Source organism: Garra rufa, chromosome 23 (genome assembly GCF_049309525.1).
Source record: "Garra rufa chromosome 23, GarRuf1.0, whole genome shotgun sequence".
Classification (NCBI taxonomy): domain Eukaryota; kingdom Metazoa; phylum Chordata; class Actinopteri; order Cypriniformes; family Cyprinidae; genus Garra; species Garra rufa.
Genome location: NC_133383.1, coordinates 29102063 through 29119405, shown reverse-complemented (window position 1 = coordinate 29119405; position 17343 = coordinate 29102063). Strand labels below are relative to the sequence as shown.

General features: G+C 36.8%; 1 protein-coding gene across 1 annotated transcript in view; it reads left to right on the top strand.

Moving 5' to 3' along the window:
* LOC141298999 (ephrin type-A receptor 5-like) overlaps positions 1–16734 on the top strand; it is a 33870-nt gene extending 17136 nt beyond the window's left edge. Inside the window, exons 3-5 of the mRNA XM_073829282.1 lie at positions 6552–7215; positions 14938–15022; positions 16590–16734. Coding sequence (XP_073685383.1) covers positions 6552–7215; positions 14938–15022; positions 16590–16734 — 894 coding nt within the window. The remainder of the gene's footprint in view (positions 1–6551; positions 7216–14937; positions 15023–16589) is intronic.
* The last annotated feature ends 609 nt before the right edge of the window (positions 16735–17343 follow it).

Sequence of the window (17343 nt, the reverse complement as noted above, 5' to 3'; positions counted from 1 at the left end):
TCACGATTATCATGTTGCCAGCATGTTTATAACACGATTAACAAGTTGCTAGTATGTTGTTAGCATGTTTTTAGCATTATTAGCAAGTTGTTATTATGTTGCTAGCATGTTTCTAGCATGATTAGGAAGTTACTGGCATGTTTCTAGTATGATTAGCAAGTTGTTAACATGTTGCTAGCAAAATTAACAAGTTGTTATCATGATTAACAAGTTGCTATCATGATTTTCATGTTGCTGGCATGTTTCTAGCATGATTAACAAGTTGCTAGCATGTTGTTAGCATTGTTTTTATCATGATTATAAAGTTGTTAACCATGTTTCTAACATGATGAGCAAGTTAGTAGCATGTTTCTAGCATGATTAGCAAATTGTTAGCTTGTTGCTAGCATGTTTCTAGCATGGTTAGTAAGTTGCTAGTCTGTTGCTAGCATATTTCTAGAATGATTAACAAGTTGCTAGTCTGTTGCTAACATATTTCTAACATGATTAACAACTTACTACCATGTTTCAAGCGTGATTAGCAATTTACTAGCATGATTCTAGTAAGATTATCAAGTTAACATGTTGCTAGCATGTTTCTAGCATGATTGGCAAGTTGCTATCATGATTAACATGTTGCTAGCATTTTTATCATAATTAACAAGTTGCTAGCATGATTATCAAGTTGTTAGCATGTTGCTGGCATGTTTCTAGCATGATTAACAAGTTGCTAGTCTGTTGCTAGCATATTTCTAACATGATTAGTAAGTTAACATGTTGCTAGCATGTTTCTAGCATGATAAGCAAATTTGCTATCAACGATTAGCAGGTTGCTTAAATTTTTTAGCATGATTAACAAGTTGCTAGCATGTTGTTAGTATGTTTCTAGCATGATTATCAAGTTGTTAGCATGTTGCTGGCATGTTTCTAGCATGATTAGCAAATTTCTACCATGTTTCTATAATTGGTAAGTTGTTAGCATGTTGCTAGCATGATTAGCAAATTGTTAGCATGATTAGCATGTTGTTAACATTTTTAGCATGATTAACAAGTTGCTAGCATGTTGTTAGCCTGTTTTTAAGCATGATTATCAAGTTGTTAGCATGTTGCTGGCATGTTTCTAGCATGATTAGCAAGTTACTAGCATGTTTCTATGATTAGTAAGTTGTTAGCATGTTGCTAGCATGATTAGCAAGTTGCTATCATGATTAACATGTTGCTAACATTTTTTAGCATGATTAACAAGTTGCTAGCATGTTTTTAGCATGATTATCAAGTTGCTAGTATGTTACTAGCATATTTCTAGCATGATTAAGCTTCTAGTCTGTTGCTAACATATTTCTAACATGATTAGCAAATTAGCAAGTTACTAGCATGATTCTAGTTGCTATAGGCATAGATAGATAGATCTATGCAAGTCAATGCAAGTCTATGAGATTTTCCCCAGTTTTAATCGTAATTTTTTGAAATTCGAAAATCGTTAGTCTGATCAGTTAGAAAAGATATAGCAACTAACTTCAGGTCAGTCTGAAGATCTAGGCTGAGTTTGGAGTTTGTAAAAAGCTTTACAGGAGAAACAGTCAGAAAATGTAGTCTCAGAAGTAGAAGTTTAAATTAGAGGTCTGCGCGGGACTGCATTTCTAGTCCCGCTCCCGCGAGGTTTTGTTCCGCACCCACCCGCTCCCGCTATATATTCACGCTTTGTTCACCCGCTGCCCGCTTAGAATAATTTTCTTCCCGACCCGACCGTTCCCGCTAAATTTAGTTCTCGTTTCCAGAATCTCACATTTAACTATTAGGAAACAATACAGAGTATATAAAACTTTTTTTCGCAGTACATCCATTATATTTCCATGTTCCACTTTTAATCTGCGCGGGACTGCATTTCTAGTCCCGCTCCCGCGAGGTTTTGTTCCGCACCCACCCGCTCCCGCTATATATTCACGCTTTGATCACCCGCTGCCCGCTTAGAATAATTTTCTTCCCGACCCGACCATTCCCGCTAAATTTAGTTCTCGTTTCCAGAATCTCACATTTAACTATTAGGAAACAATACAGAGTATATAAAACTTTTTTTCGCAGTACATCCATTATATTTCCATGTTCCACTTTTAAGACGTATTATAGCCCTGCATTCAGCCCGTCATAGATCAAATGCGGGCTAAAATTATAGTTTAGACATTCAATGGTGATTAAAAAAAATTGCAGCGCTGGTGGAAACACCAGACCATGTTAGCATGACTACTGTACAATGAATATGATCAAGAGCGGCTCGGACGGTCCTGTCAGCAGTATTGAGCGCATCTTCAGCGCAGCCGGAAGTGTTTTGCGTTCAAGTGCATGTAATAGGCTAAAGCTTGCCACAAAGCACCGGCAAAAGTAATTACCATGACTGTGAAATAGCAAGGAGATATTTAAATTATTTATTTATAAACTAGTGTTTTCCGAGTCAGTGATGATGAAGTTAACGATCCTCCTCATCCATCTTTCTCAAGCCAGCTTAATTAATCCAAATATAAAAACATACAGTCTGGAAACAGCTAATTTCTTCAATGAGCCTCCATTTTGTTCTCCTGCATTCGTATGCGTATAGAAGTCAATTTAACAAAAAGTGCATTGTGACCATACCTTAAGCTATACTAAATATAGGCAGTGTGTTTTGAGTGTGTACACTGCGAGACTCAGACTGTTAGCACACACTGAATGACTCCCAGCGGTCCAGACTTCAGTTCTTCTACTGTCCACACAGCTCACAGTCGCTCACATTCAGAGAGCGTCAGGCAGAGGTAATATGAGGCCTCGGGAGGGTCTCTCTGGTCATTGACTGTGCGTTTGAAGAGCGCTGAAGGGCCGCTCGGGCCCTCAGGGTGCATTCTGAGGTCTTGCTTTGTTAACTGCCATGTTACAAGCCTCCTGACTGCGTAGATTATAGCTGGCAGATTGTTTTTCCAATCTCTCTGCCACCTGATGTATTGTTATTGAGCATCTCTACGGACAGCAAAACATAGCAGCCATATTTTGTTTGATGTGGCGGTTGTGGTGTGTGAATGTGCCACAGTGGGCTTTAGGGGTTTCATACTCATGTTACAGTATAACATTCCCTGACATGCTTATAATGTAAAAGTACTCAGTATAGTGTTTAATGGAATTTCACTGGCAAAATATTTATTTTGGTTTTTTTTTTTGTTTTTCCCTGCTGAAAAAAAATCAGCCTAGGCTGGTTGGCCGGTTTTAACTGGTCAACCAGCCTGGTTTTAGCTGGTCAGCAAGCTGGTTTTAGAGGGGTTTTGGCCACTTTTCCAGCCTGGCCTTAGCTGGTCAGGCTGGGAAACCACCAGCTAAAACCAGCTACTTACAGCTTAAACCAGCTAAAACCAGCCAACCAGCCTAGGCTGGTTTTAACTGTTTTTTTTGTTTTTTTTTTCAGCAGGGTTCTCTTTACAAAGACTTAGTATTTTTAAAATGTCTTTTATGTATAGATTTTATTGTTTTACCCTTGTCTCAGAGTAAGAAAAATTGTTCACCCACCCTGCTGAAAAAAACAGCATATGCTGGTTAGGTAGGTTTTGGTGCTGGGATGCTGGTTTTAGCTGGTTTATGCTGGTCCTTGACCAGCAACATGACAGCAAAGGACCAGCATAAACCAGCAAAGGACCAGCATTAACCAGCTAAGGACCAGCATAAACCAGCTAAAACCAGCATCCTGGCACCAAAACCTACCTAACCAGCATATGCAGTTTTTTTCAGCAGGGCAGTTTTAAAATGTGATTAAAAAAGCTAAATTTTTAGTAGACATTATTCCAATCTTCAGTTTCACATCCTTTAGAAATGTTGATTAAAAAAAAAAAATAAATAAAAATAACAGAATTCACCTTTGATCCTTCAGATAAATTAAATTTCCCTAATGAGGGTATAAAAGCAAGTATTAAGGATCAGTCCACAGCGCCAAAAGTGCACATAGTTGAAGAAGCACCCAGTTCCACTGATATTGCATCAGCCACTGAATATATTGTAATATATAATTCCCAGACTGCACTTGACCCAAATGACATGTCCATGAAGTCCACTAGACCGCAGGGTGTACAATTTGTAATTTCATGATTCAGATGGGCGAATACACCCTTAGCAGGCATAATAATAATGTGCCCTCAGTGTACCCCTCTGCCAAGCACCCAAATTAGGACCTGTATTTGGGACGGGGCCTGCTATACTCTTCTAAAACCGTGGTCCTGGATTGAGTATCCTCAACAATAGATCCACAGCCATTTCAGGTCTTGGAGTCTCTACTAATGAGCTCATGAGTAGATTCAGGAGAGTTTGATTAGGGAGAAATGTTGGGATTACTTCTGGATTAGGATTGGAAACAGCTACTTTTCTACACAGACAACACATTCTCACTCTTAACTCCCATATTGACGCTTAGTCAGGACCCCTTGGCATCACTTTTTGACGCATAGGATACGTTCAGGAGCCTCTATTGCTTTAAATAAGAAACCTTTGGTGTCAATATGCTGACGCGAAATACATTGGGAATTTTATTGTCATGATTAAATTACATATTGGGTAATAATATTGCCATTATTGCATATATGTTGTTATTTTTCAATGTAAACAGTCACAACAGTTTTATTTACATTACACTATTTACACATTTATGAGTAGATAACCCAACCCCTGCCCCTAAACCTAACCATAGTCAATATAAAACAAAATATAACAGGTAGATACAACTACAGTCACAATTTATTTAAAAAAAATATTAATATCCCAAGTCTTCTGATGCAAAATGATTGATTTCTAAGAGGGAATAGATGCAATCGCTGTCTCTATCCACCATAAAGCTCATCCTGTATGCAGTTTGTGGACAAATTTAAAAATTGCCACCAGAAGAAGTATGTAAGCTTTGGTTGTGAAATGCCATTGGATCTTGTGTCTCGTGACTGATTGTGTCATGCTAAACGAGATGAACTTCAGCGATTAAACCCTTATGATTTACTCTGTTCTTTGCATTTTGGAGGACTTGGAATGCAGCGAGACTTGTTTGTAACATGTTAATACTGCTTTTTATGGTCGGTTTTTGCAATTAATACCTGTTTCTGTACTTATTTGCCTATTGCGTGTTTTATATTGTTCAGAAGTGGGTAGGTTTAGGTTAGAGGTGGGGTTAGGTACTCCAAATATCTATGAAAGTATAAATGCATATAAAATTCTATTTTTGCAAATGCATGCAAACCAAATTTGATGCATAATGCAAACAACTAAAAGCAATGGAGGACCCTGATAACCAAAAGTGATGCTAAAGGGGTACCCTGAGCATCAAAAAGTGAGGCCAAGGGGTCCTGACCAAGCGTCAATATGTGCCAAGTTGGACGCGAGAATGTGTTAAAACAGAGATTCATTGAGGTTCTGTCAGAACTGTTTTTGTAAGCGCCATGACTTGTGGAAAGTGCTCCAAAAGATAGTGAAATGGCACTTTGAGTGACTAGATTTCGAGTCCTGACTTGAGGTCCTTTTCTGCTTCCACTCCCCTCGCTCCTCACCTATTGCTTCCTGTCTCTTTTTGGCCACATTTCATACATGGTTCAAGAGTTTTTCTCCCATGTGGCACAGATTGGATATGACCCACGAATGTGCAAGTAGGAAAAAAAAAGCACATGGATTCCGATACTCTCAAATCAATTTTAGGCCTCTTTCATATCAAACATGTGCATTTGTGTCTGCCATGTAAGTGGGCAGATTGGACTGAAAAAGTGATGGTGGCAATTATGTCAAGATGGATGTTTTTCTGGGCAGTGCGTTGCCAAGTCTGCAGTTTTCACCCAGAATTGGGGTACTTTTACACTGTTGTCATGGGTTAAAGTGATCTATCGCCCAACTATTTAGCGATAGAGGATCCCTGCAGAAATGAGATTAGGCTAGTTTCTCTAAAATAAAATTAAAAATAACACAAAAATAATAATGACAATCATTACAACATCTCTATTAATACATTTATTATAACATTCTCCTTTGCTCAGCAAGGCATTTAGTTATACAATAAAAACACATGCTTGATTCAAGAAGGGGATCTTAAAAACGGACAAAGAATATTATTTTAAATTTATTAATTTTAGTTAAATTATGCTTTGTTAGTAGGCTATAATGTCAACTAGAATGTTAAAAATGTTCAGTGTTAAATATTTAAAAATTGTTTTGTAATATATATATATATATATATATATATATTTATTTATTTTTTATTTTTTTTCTTTGAAAAGCAAGACAAAACTGTAAAAAGCAAATTTTGGCTATTTAATTTATGCAATGTTGAAAAAAAGAAAGGCGAAATACATGGGGGAAAACGCAAAAAAAAAAAGGCTTTGCCCAAGAATTTTAATTTAGGTGCATCCCTAATTATTATATGTGCTATTTGTGCTGCAGCACTATGCCACAGTAGGTAAATAATAGCAGCTGCAATTCAGCAGCATAGTACATCTATTTCGCCAAGACCTAATAGTCTGCATAGAGTCATGTTAAAAATTAATTAGAAATGAACTCTTTTTGATCTGTTTTTTTCCTATCTTATATTTCAGTGGGAAGAAATTGGAGAGGTGGATGAGAACTATGCACCCATCCACACGTACCAGGTGTGTAAGGTGATGGAGCACAACCAGAACAACTGGTTGCAGACAAACTTTATATTAAACCAAGGTGCCCAACGAGTGTTCGTGGAGCTCAAATTCACTCTACGGGATTGCAACAGTCTCCCCGGAGGTCTGGGTACGTGCAAGGAGACGTTCAACGTCTACTATTATGAAACCAACGACGAGGAGAGGAGGAACATTCGGGAAAGCCAATACACGAAGATCGACACCATCGCGGCCGACGAGAGCTTCACGGAGCTTGATCTGGGAGACAGAGTCATGAAGCTGAACACGGAAGTTCGGGATCTGGGTCCGTTGACAAAGAAAGGCTTCTACCTGGCTTTCCAAGACCTGGGCGCGTGCATCGCGCTGGTGTCCGTGCGGGTCTTCTACAAAAAGTGTCCTTTTGTTGTCAGGAATTTGGCCCTTTTCCCGGATACTATAACTGGGGCAGATTCCTCCCAGCTTCTGGAGGTGTCAGGGACCTGCGTCAACAACTCACTGGCTGATGAACTTCCCAGAATGCATTGCAGCGCGGAGGGGGAGTGGCTGGTGCCCATTGGGAGGTGCATGTGCCAGGCGGGCCATGAGGAAGTTAATGGCTCCTGTCAAGGTTGGTGAACATCTTCATTATTATGCAAATGCGAGCGCTGCTGATGCCGCACGTGTGTGACGTATCCCCTTGAACTGCGTCTCTGAATGTCACATGCGCTGATGAGAACCTGACCTCTTTGTGTGGCGTGGGCAGACTGTGACATTCATTTCACAATCTAGTGATTTTACGGTTTTCATTTCTCATGTATAATGGCAGATGGAGTTTATATTTAAGATGTTTATAATGGTTGTGTGCATGTTTAAGGTACTTAGAGCCCTCAGCAGGTATTTAGGATACTTTCTCAGAAGGGTTTACGTGACTCAGTGCTGAGAGGCAGCGCTAATCAGGGAGGAAATGGTAGAAGTGGGTTGGTAGTGAAACAGCTGTCAGATAGTGTAAGAATGACAGGCAGATGATTCACTGAGTTGAACAATACAATGAAGCTAACTGGATAGCAGCCCACTTCATGCTGGATATTGTAGTGATGTTGTTTTAAAAGACACCATTTACTTACGCTGCAAGTAAACCTGCGTTGAGACAATCTGGTCGGAAAGTGTGCAAAATGTTTGTGTCTCACAAATAATACCTTTTGGAAGGGTATGTCTTTAGGATTTGACAGGAAAGTCTTCATGAGGTATAAACTCGCAATTCTGAGTTATAAAGTCAGAATTCCAAGATATAAACTCGCAATTCTGAGAAACAAAGTTAGAATTGTGATATATAAACTCGCAATTTGAGTTATAAGGTCAGAATTCCAAGATATAAACTCGCAATTCTGAGAAATAAAGTCGCATTTGCGTGATATAAACTCGCAATTTCAGTTATAAAGCCAGAGTTGCGTGATATAAACTCACAATTCTGAGAAACAAGGTTAGAATTGCAAGATATAAACTCACAATTCTGAGAAACAAAGTTAGAATTGTGATATATAAACTCGCAATTTGAGTTATAAAGTCAGAATTCCAAGATATAAACTCGCAATTTGGAGAAATAAGGTCGCAATTGCGTGATATAAACTAGTAATTCTGAGAAATAAAGTCAGAATTGTGATATATAAACTCGCAATTTGAGTTATAAAGTCAAAATTCCGAGATATAAACTCGCAAGTCTGTGAACATATCAGTCTTTTTGTCTCCTCAGAAATGGACTTAATAACTCATAATTGTAAGTTTATATCACAATTCTCAGAAAAAAAGTCAGAATTGTGAGATACAAAGTCGCAATTGCAAGAAAAAAAAACTCAGAATTTCAAGTTTGTTTCACAATTCTGACTTTATTTCTCACAATTGTGAGTTCATATCCTGCAGTTCGGACTTTATATCTAGCAATTCTGACATAACTTACAAAAAAATATTGCAAATGTTTATCTCACAATTCAGATCTTTTTCTCAGAATTGCATGATGCAAACTCACAATTCTGACTTTTTTTCCTCAATATTGTGAGATATCAACTCATAATTGTGAGAAATAACGTGGAAATAAACACTTTTTTTTAAAAATACCCTTTTCGCAAATGTGACTTTTTTTCCTTGCTATGCTAGATTATGAAAAAAATACAAAAATGCTCTCAGAATTGCGAGTTTATATATTGTGTGTTATAAAGTCAGAAGTGTGAAATATAAGCTCACATTTCCGAGAGAAAAAAAAACACATTTGTGAGTTTTGTATCTTGCAAAGTCTGAATTGCAAGTTTGTGTGACAAACTCAGAAAAAAGGCAGAATTGTCAGATAAAAAGTCACAATTACCTTGCTACATTTGCACTACAATATGAATGTACACAAAATTAAATTATGAATAGATCATAATTATTAATCATTATTATCAATAACTAATCATTCAAAGATAGATTATGAATTATATTCTTCCTGATTAGCTGACATTAGTTGCCTGTAATTGTTGACATATAATGGCAGTATATAACATATATAACAGTGACATATATAATGGCAGTATGAGTATGACCGTTCAATAATAGTAAATACATAAAATTACATAAAATTGATGTTTACAAGAAACAAACAAACAAAAAATCCACAATGTCTGCTCAGTAATCAAACATCCAGTTGACTTACCAGTCTTTCGCTATTAGCCTGTTTATTTCTTCATCTCTTTAGTAGCCGTTGTCTTATATTGTTTTGATGCTGTGCAAAACAAATTTCATGTTGCCTTTAAATCTTTGTTCTTCTGCACCAACCGCAGTCAGTCTTTGATCATCAATGGTTTTAATGTTTAAAGTGATTCATCAATTAGCGAGCTAGCTGCAGGACGATGAATGTTCTGTTGTTTTTCTTACCCTTTCTTTATCATCCTTCTTGAAATACTAACACACATCTTACTTGTTTTTAGTGCCATTTTTAGTAGCATTCGGTTTCATCTCAATATCTTAAAGGGGTCAACGGATGCAAAACTCACTTTTACATGTTGTTTGAGCATTAATGTGTGTTTGCAGTTTGTGTACACAACCACTCTACAATGATAAAATCCCCCCAGTGGTATTTTTTTAATCTTTAAAAGTAATATCCCCTTTTTAAATCAGGTAATTCTCAGCTTCTTCAGAGGCCACTCCCATGATAGTTGATTGACATTAGTGCCTTACCTTAGACCAGCGGTTCTCAATTCCAGTCCTCGCGCCCCACCGCTCTGCATATTTTGTGTGTTTCGCATATCGCTTCAGACGTTTGTTCTATTCCAACGTTACTGCCCTTCGAAGTGGACATCATAGGATATTCCGCCATAACATAGCAGTCGTTATTTACTCCTGACATCTGAGACGCTGAAGACACAGGATTAATGTTACTTTTGTTTTTGAAAGGAAAGCGCTGATCCCGATCTACATATGCGTCTATGTTCGTGCAAATCATTTGTGATGCAGCTTCACCCACAGCAGAAGTGAGTATAAGGGTTTTTATGCATCTTTGCAAATGGCCTTTCTTAATAATGTGCTAGTTAGCAAGTTTTGCAGCTAAATTCGGCTAAAGTAAACATTACGGCTTGCCATCCCATGGCAGAGAGGGGCGGGGCGAGCAGAGCTCATTAGCATTTAAAGGTACATGCAACAGAATAGCTCGCTCTAAAAAGGGCTGATTTTGACAAGATAAAAAGAGTGTTTTGTGTTTATTACACTACCATTGAGAAATGTTAACCAAAGTATGTTATAGACTCATTAAGACCCTAAAGAATCATAACAACTTGTGGAAAATGGGTATCCGATGACCCCTTTAAGAAATATCAGAAATATCTTAAATTTCAAGTTGTTTCTTAGATAAACCTATCATGTGATTTCTGACTGATGCACTACACATAAATTGTATGGACTATCATACTTTAAAGGGGTCATTGGATGCCCATTTTCCACAAGTTCATATGATTATTTAGGGTCTTAATGAAAAGTCTATAATATACTTTGGTTAAAAATTCTCAATAGTAGTGTAAAACACCCTTTTACCAAAATCAGCTCTGCAAAAAAATCAACTCATTTTATTACATGGTCTTTTAAATGCAAATGAGCTCTGCTCGCCACGCCCCTCTCTGCTGTTGGATTATGAGCCGTAATGTTTACTTTAGCTGCATTTAGCCGCGTTTAACGGCTAAACTTGCCAACAAGCACATTATTAAGAAAGGCTGTTTGCAAAGATGCATAAAAAACCTGTATACTCACTTCTGCTGTTGGTGAAGCTGCTTCAGGAACAATTCGCACAAACATAGGCGCATATGTAGATCGGTATCAGCGCTTTCCTTTTAAAAACGAAAGTAACGTTATCCTCTGCGTCTTCAGAGGCTCAGATGTTAATAACGACTGCTATGTTCATTATTACATCTAAAAACAGAACACCTCAATCGCTCAGTCAGAGACATTCTTGTCTTCCCCTGCACCTGAGTCAATGGCGATCGGAGCCGGACTGTTTGAGCTCGGTGAGGGCGGGTCTAAGGTAAGGTGCTCATGTCAATCAACTATCGTGGGAGCGGCCTCTGTTTGTGTGCCGTCACACTGACAAAAAGCTAAGAATGACCTGATTTTAAAAAGGGGATATTACTTTTAAAGATTAAAAAAATACCACTGGGTGGATTTTTATCATTGTAGGGTGGCTGTGTACACAAACTGCCAACACACATTAATGTTCAAACAACATGTAAAAGTTAGTTTTGCATCCGATGACCCCTTTAATACTGTCTTTGGAGCTTACATGAGCACTTGTTATATACACTGTTATTATATGGAAAAGAGCGACGTGAATATTCTAATAAATTTCTCTTTTTAAATGCTACTGAATAATGCACAAATTTGCACAAAGTAGTAGCAATCATTCACCTTTTAATCATTATCCGACCATTTATAAATGAGGTGCTGCTTCTGTGTCATATAAGTCTTAGTTTTGATGGCTTTACCCAACCCCCATCCACACCACTGTAGCCCAGAGAACATAATGATGGTTTGGATAGAGAAGACAGGAAGTGATAAAGGGGTAAACGCTTCAGTGCTGGAGGAGGGCAGCGTGTCCTGTGAATGAAACGGTGCCTTCATCCTCCTCCTCCTCTCCTCAGATTGCTTCCTTTGTCTGCTGCCAGAGTTGGCGCTTTGCGATAAGGATTCTTTTTGAGCACAGTGTGATATTTCTGTGCGAATTAATTTCCATTGAGCTGTCCTGAGGGAATGTCCGGTGCCTCGGCAATGTGAGCTTTACAGGGAGTTGGTTTGTGCAGTTGGCCAGGTTTCCAAGCAGACCAGGCGACAAAGTGTCGGAAACGCTTTCAGGGCTTTTGTCTGGAGGACGGGCGGCAATTCAGTAGGCAAAATGGTACAATGAGTAGTCGGAGCTGTGGGTGTGGGTGTGCAGCGCTGTTCCTATTCAGATGTTTCGTGCAGGCAATTATAAAATTAATGTAAACATGACAGTCACCTGAGATAAAGAGGAAAGGGGCTGTCTGACTGCTCTTTAGGGAGACGTGCTGAATGCATTCTGTTTGTCACATTTTATCAGAGTAGAAAAGAAATAATACAGAGACTGATGCCTTAGATGAGAGTTTGTGCCTCTTGCAATTAGAATACAATAGACCTTATGAGTTTTAAACTACAACAGCTTGTGGTATTCAAAAAAAAAATCTGCAATTACCCAGCAGGAAAGGCCTTAAGGGCCATTTTACACCATGAACGCTAAAGCCAACTGTAGTGATAACTATATTAGCCTCCACACCAACAGATGATAATGTTTTGTTTATTCTAAATGCTCATTTACTTTATTGCTCATCAGCTGGGAGAAAAACATAGGGGTGGGCGATATGGCAAAAATATCATATCACGATTTTATCATGATTCTTTGTCATGTTGGTTTTACTATTTTGCAAGTACAGCCAAACAATTTTCCCTATTTTGAAGATAAAAACATTTGTCATTATTTAATCTATTAAAAAACAAGAACAAAAATGCACATTACAAATGTACACAATATACAAATAAAACAAACAGTGATTTATTTTTCAGGAACAGTAGGTGAATTTAACGGTAGTGTTAAATGAATTGAATTAACAAATATATATATATATATATATATATGGAGGAGGTGAAGTGAGGCCAAGTATGGTGACCCATACTAGGAATTTGTGCTCTGCATTTAACCCATCCAAGTGCACACACACAGTAGTGAACACACACACCGTGAACACACACCCAGAGCAGTGGGCAGCCATTGCTGCGGCGCCCAGGGAGCAGTTGGGGGTACGGTGCCTTGCTCAGGGGACTCACCTCAGTCGTGGTATTGAGGGTGAAGAGGGTGCTGGTTATTCACTCCCCCCACCTACAATCCCTGCCGGACCTGAGTCTCGAACCTGCAACCTTTGGTTACAAGTCCAACTCTCTAACCATTAGGCCACGGCTGCCCCCGATATATATATGTATATATGTGTATATATGTATATAGATAGATAGATAGAACGTACATATGGTATGTTTTATGTGACGTTGGTTTTGTACGTGTCACCGCAGTTCTTAAAATGTCCGTTGAGTGGCGCTATAACTAATGCTCTATGACGTTTTAAAATAACGAACCATCTGCACTACACCTAAACCTAGCCGATAATATGAGAAAAATAAATTATGTCGTAAAAATGCAAGCTATTGCCATTTTAGTTTGTTTTTTGATCTCTCATCTTTCAGCTCTTTCATTGTGAGTCATGTTTTTCACGGGATTCGTACCCTAGAATTCTAACTATCACAAAAAAAAAAAAAAAAAAAAAAAAAAAAAAAGGTGTATGCAAACTTTTGAACAGGGTCATTTTTATAAATTCATCAATTATTTTCTATATCTTATTCAGATCAGTACTAAATAAACAATAGATGATAAAATTGATAGATGATAAATGATCCCTCTTATTTTGGTAAAATAATGAGCATTTTGCAGATTCTGAAAGGGGGATGTAAACTTTTGACCTCAACTGTACCTGCACTGGAACCAAGAAACCTGCGTAAATAAACTGAACAGAGAACAAAAATAGAAAAGTTGCTATTTACAGCAATAATCTGACATCTCGTGCTGATTAATTAGCAGAAGTTATCACTTTACCACCTGCTTGATATCATTACCAACAGTTAAAAACGAACAGATTTGAATGACAGATGTTAGTTTTGTTCAACCCTTTTTAATCTTTTTAAAACACTCGGTTAACGTTTAAAACGTTTTCTGTTTAAGGAGAGAAACTGCAGGCAAAAACACAGCACCTGATTTTGGGCTTTTTGCTTTTTCATAAAGTGTTTCTTCAGACTAGTGGAAAGAAAACACCCAAAATACACTGTTAAGTCTTTATTTTATAGCACTTTATCTATTTGTGTCAATAGATTTCAATTACAATCCATATTTTTATCTTCTTTTTTTTTTATCTCCTACACTGAGCCAGAAATCTCCACTTCAGTAACACTTACACACACCAAACTTTACATGTTTATTCCTGTTTTTACAGAGAGATTTGTTCATATACAATTTGCTTGATTTTTTACAACATTTTACTCCCCCAAAAATGGTAAAAAAAATACATGGTTTTCTGTCTGTTCAAAGTTTTTTCTGAATTATGTAACAAAATGAGATACCCAAAATCCCCTCTGTAAAAACTTTTGACTCTAATTTGTCAAAAAAAATAAAAAATAAAATAAAAAAAGAACTGACTTTATCCAGTGTTTAGATTTTTATACTAGAAATGGATACACATTTTAAACCTAACATTTTAGAAAACTTGTGATAGAAAAAATGTTTGCAATTATCAATGTAATCAATCAACTGGGTAAGTAAGGTGATAACTCTTAATTTTTTACCCTATTCACCTGCAGCAAGAACAAATTATCTAGACTAAATCCAGAGTCTCAGTATAATTTAATATCACCATGTCCTCTTAAAATCCTCAATGCATGTCAGAACAAAGATTAATAAAGCAGTTGATATGGTAGAGAAAGGAATCTGCTGTTTCGATGTACTCATATCACACACGGCTGAATTGAGAATTCATGTCATTTGCACCAAATGAAGTGCCAGTCCGTGTCTCATACAAATGAACAGCGCTGGACAAACTAATTGGCAAAGACTGTCCTGCTGGGCCTGTGGAGGTGTGAGTTTGGGAGAGATGGACTGAGGTACAGGAGTGTGGTGAATGGTGCGGCGTTCGGCTCTCCGTGGGATTGAGTCGGCTCTCCGGGGCGGAAGCTCTCTGAAAGAGCTGGATCTCCAATGATCTCCCTCTATTTTCATTTCTCTCAGCCGTTGCTGCGGATGTCAAACTCGATCCGGTCACTCGCTACATACCAAAGGATCGAGCTACTGTGGAAATATACCAAAGACAAAGGTATTTTGGAGAGGACATCATGTTAACAGCATCGGGAGACGAGGACTGGCTGGGCTTTAGTGAAATGTGGAGGGTGTTATTTCCACTGTGTCTGGCAATAAGAAAACATATTAATAAGTTGTTACAGATTTTTAAAGGGATAGCTCACCCAAAAATGAAAATATGTCATTATTTAGCTATCCACATTTCGTTCCAAATCCATGACTTTCTTTGTTTTTATGACACACATTAGAAGGGATTTTGGAGAATATTCATACTATCTCCAACTTGCACAATAACTGGCATTTTTTTATGTATTAATGTGTTATTTATTTATTTATTTATGTATCACTATGTAAAAATCACTTTCAACTCGACTGATCAAAGGCCATATGAGAAAAAAAACAACAACAAAAAAAAACAAAACACTACACTTGGAAAAAACAAACAAACAAAAAAACTAGATATTATTATTATTATCAGGGCACCTATTTAAAATAAAATAAAATAAAATAAAATAAAATAAAATAAAATAATAAAATAAAATAAAATAAAATAAAATAAAATAAAATAAAATAAAATAAAATAAAATAAAATAAAATAAGACAGAATTATCAAAGGCCACATGAGGGAAAAAACCCACTTCACTTGAAAAACTATTTGTTATTATTATTATTATTATTATTATTATTATTATTATTGGGGCAGTTTAAGGGAATTTTTGTCTGCATAAAAAAATAAAAATAAAATAAAATAAGACAGAATTATCAAAGGCCACATGAAGGAAAAAAAAAACACTTCACTTGAAAAACTATTTGTTATTATTATTATTATTATTATTATTATTATTATTATTATTATTATTGGGGCAGTTTAAGGGAATTTTTGTCTGCATAAAATAAAAATAAACACAATAAAATAAAATAAAATAAAATAAATATATAATTTTACCTAAAGGAAACAAACAAACAAACAAACAAACAAAAATAAAATAAATAGTTTTACCTTTAACAAACAAACAAACAATAATAAATACTAATAAATAAATAAATAAATAAATAAAACCTTTAAAAAAATTCACTTTTCACTTGACTTCCACATAAGAAAAAAAAATTATTACATTTGAAAAACTCATTATTATTATTATTATTGAGGGCACTTTCAGGGGATTTGTTGTCTGCATAAAATAAAATAAGAAAAGATAAAATAATAAAATAAAATAAAATAAAATAAATCTGCTAAACATCTTTTGTGTTCCATGGAAGAAGTAATTCATACAGGTTTGGAACGGCATTTAGGAAAGTACATAACAGAATTTTCTATTTTGGATGAATTATTCTTCATATTTTTCATATCAGCTGACAATCTCCCAATCATTTGTGGCATGTGATATCATAGCACTATAGAAACCCAATTAGTGATTGATTGATTTCAATGCACTGTTCATAAACGGCTTGCTCCTTCAGTAGGATGGTAATTTTATAGTGATTGACTACATTTCCCAGTGCCGTCAGTATGAGAATTTAATAGGATTTTTTATGGGCTCATTTGTAAGCCGTTCTACCTGTGATTTCACCCACCGGTGCAGACTGCAGTGCAGAAATGTGGCTGTGAAAAAGCGGTACGCCGGCTCTTCTCGAGACTCAGGAAATGACAGCTTCATCCAGAAAGTCTTCTCACCCCGTCTGTGGGCCCTGCTGGCAAAAGAAGCCCAGCTTCACACACACAAGTGAAAATGACACAGCCTGAGCCGTCCACACTCGCCGCTGCGCGTGAAGCCGCCCGGGTTGTGTTTAATTCAGCATTTCCTCCTGCACACCATGTGTGTGCTTCATACCCTTCCACAGTTACTTCACAATCTTGTTAGTCGACGCCGACTTTCACGGTTGCAGGTTTTTCACAGGTCAGACGTGTCTAACTTGTCCGTGGTTTGATTCGTCTTATTTTTAGATGGCAGTTCTGTGTGGGATAAGCGTTTCTGATGTGATTATGTGTGGGTGAACATTGATCTGAGCACACTGAAGTGTGGTATGTAGGCTGTTCATGAGCAAACTAGGTCTGCATTGACACTAAAGAAATGCAAGGTCCCTGGAGGTTATTTTGCAGTTGCAGTCAAATGCAAATCAACCACAGGGTTTGCCTTATTCAAACAAACCAAGCTATTGTTGTTTACATGTGTGTTTCAGTGACTTTTGTAAAAAAAATTCAATAACATCACCAGAACAAAATTTTCTTGATTATTGTTATTATTAGTCTGACTTTATAATATATTAGTTATTTAAAGTATTATATTTTATATAGATTTATAATTTTATTAAAACATAATATTTATTTGTTTATTT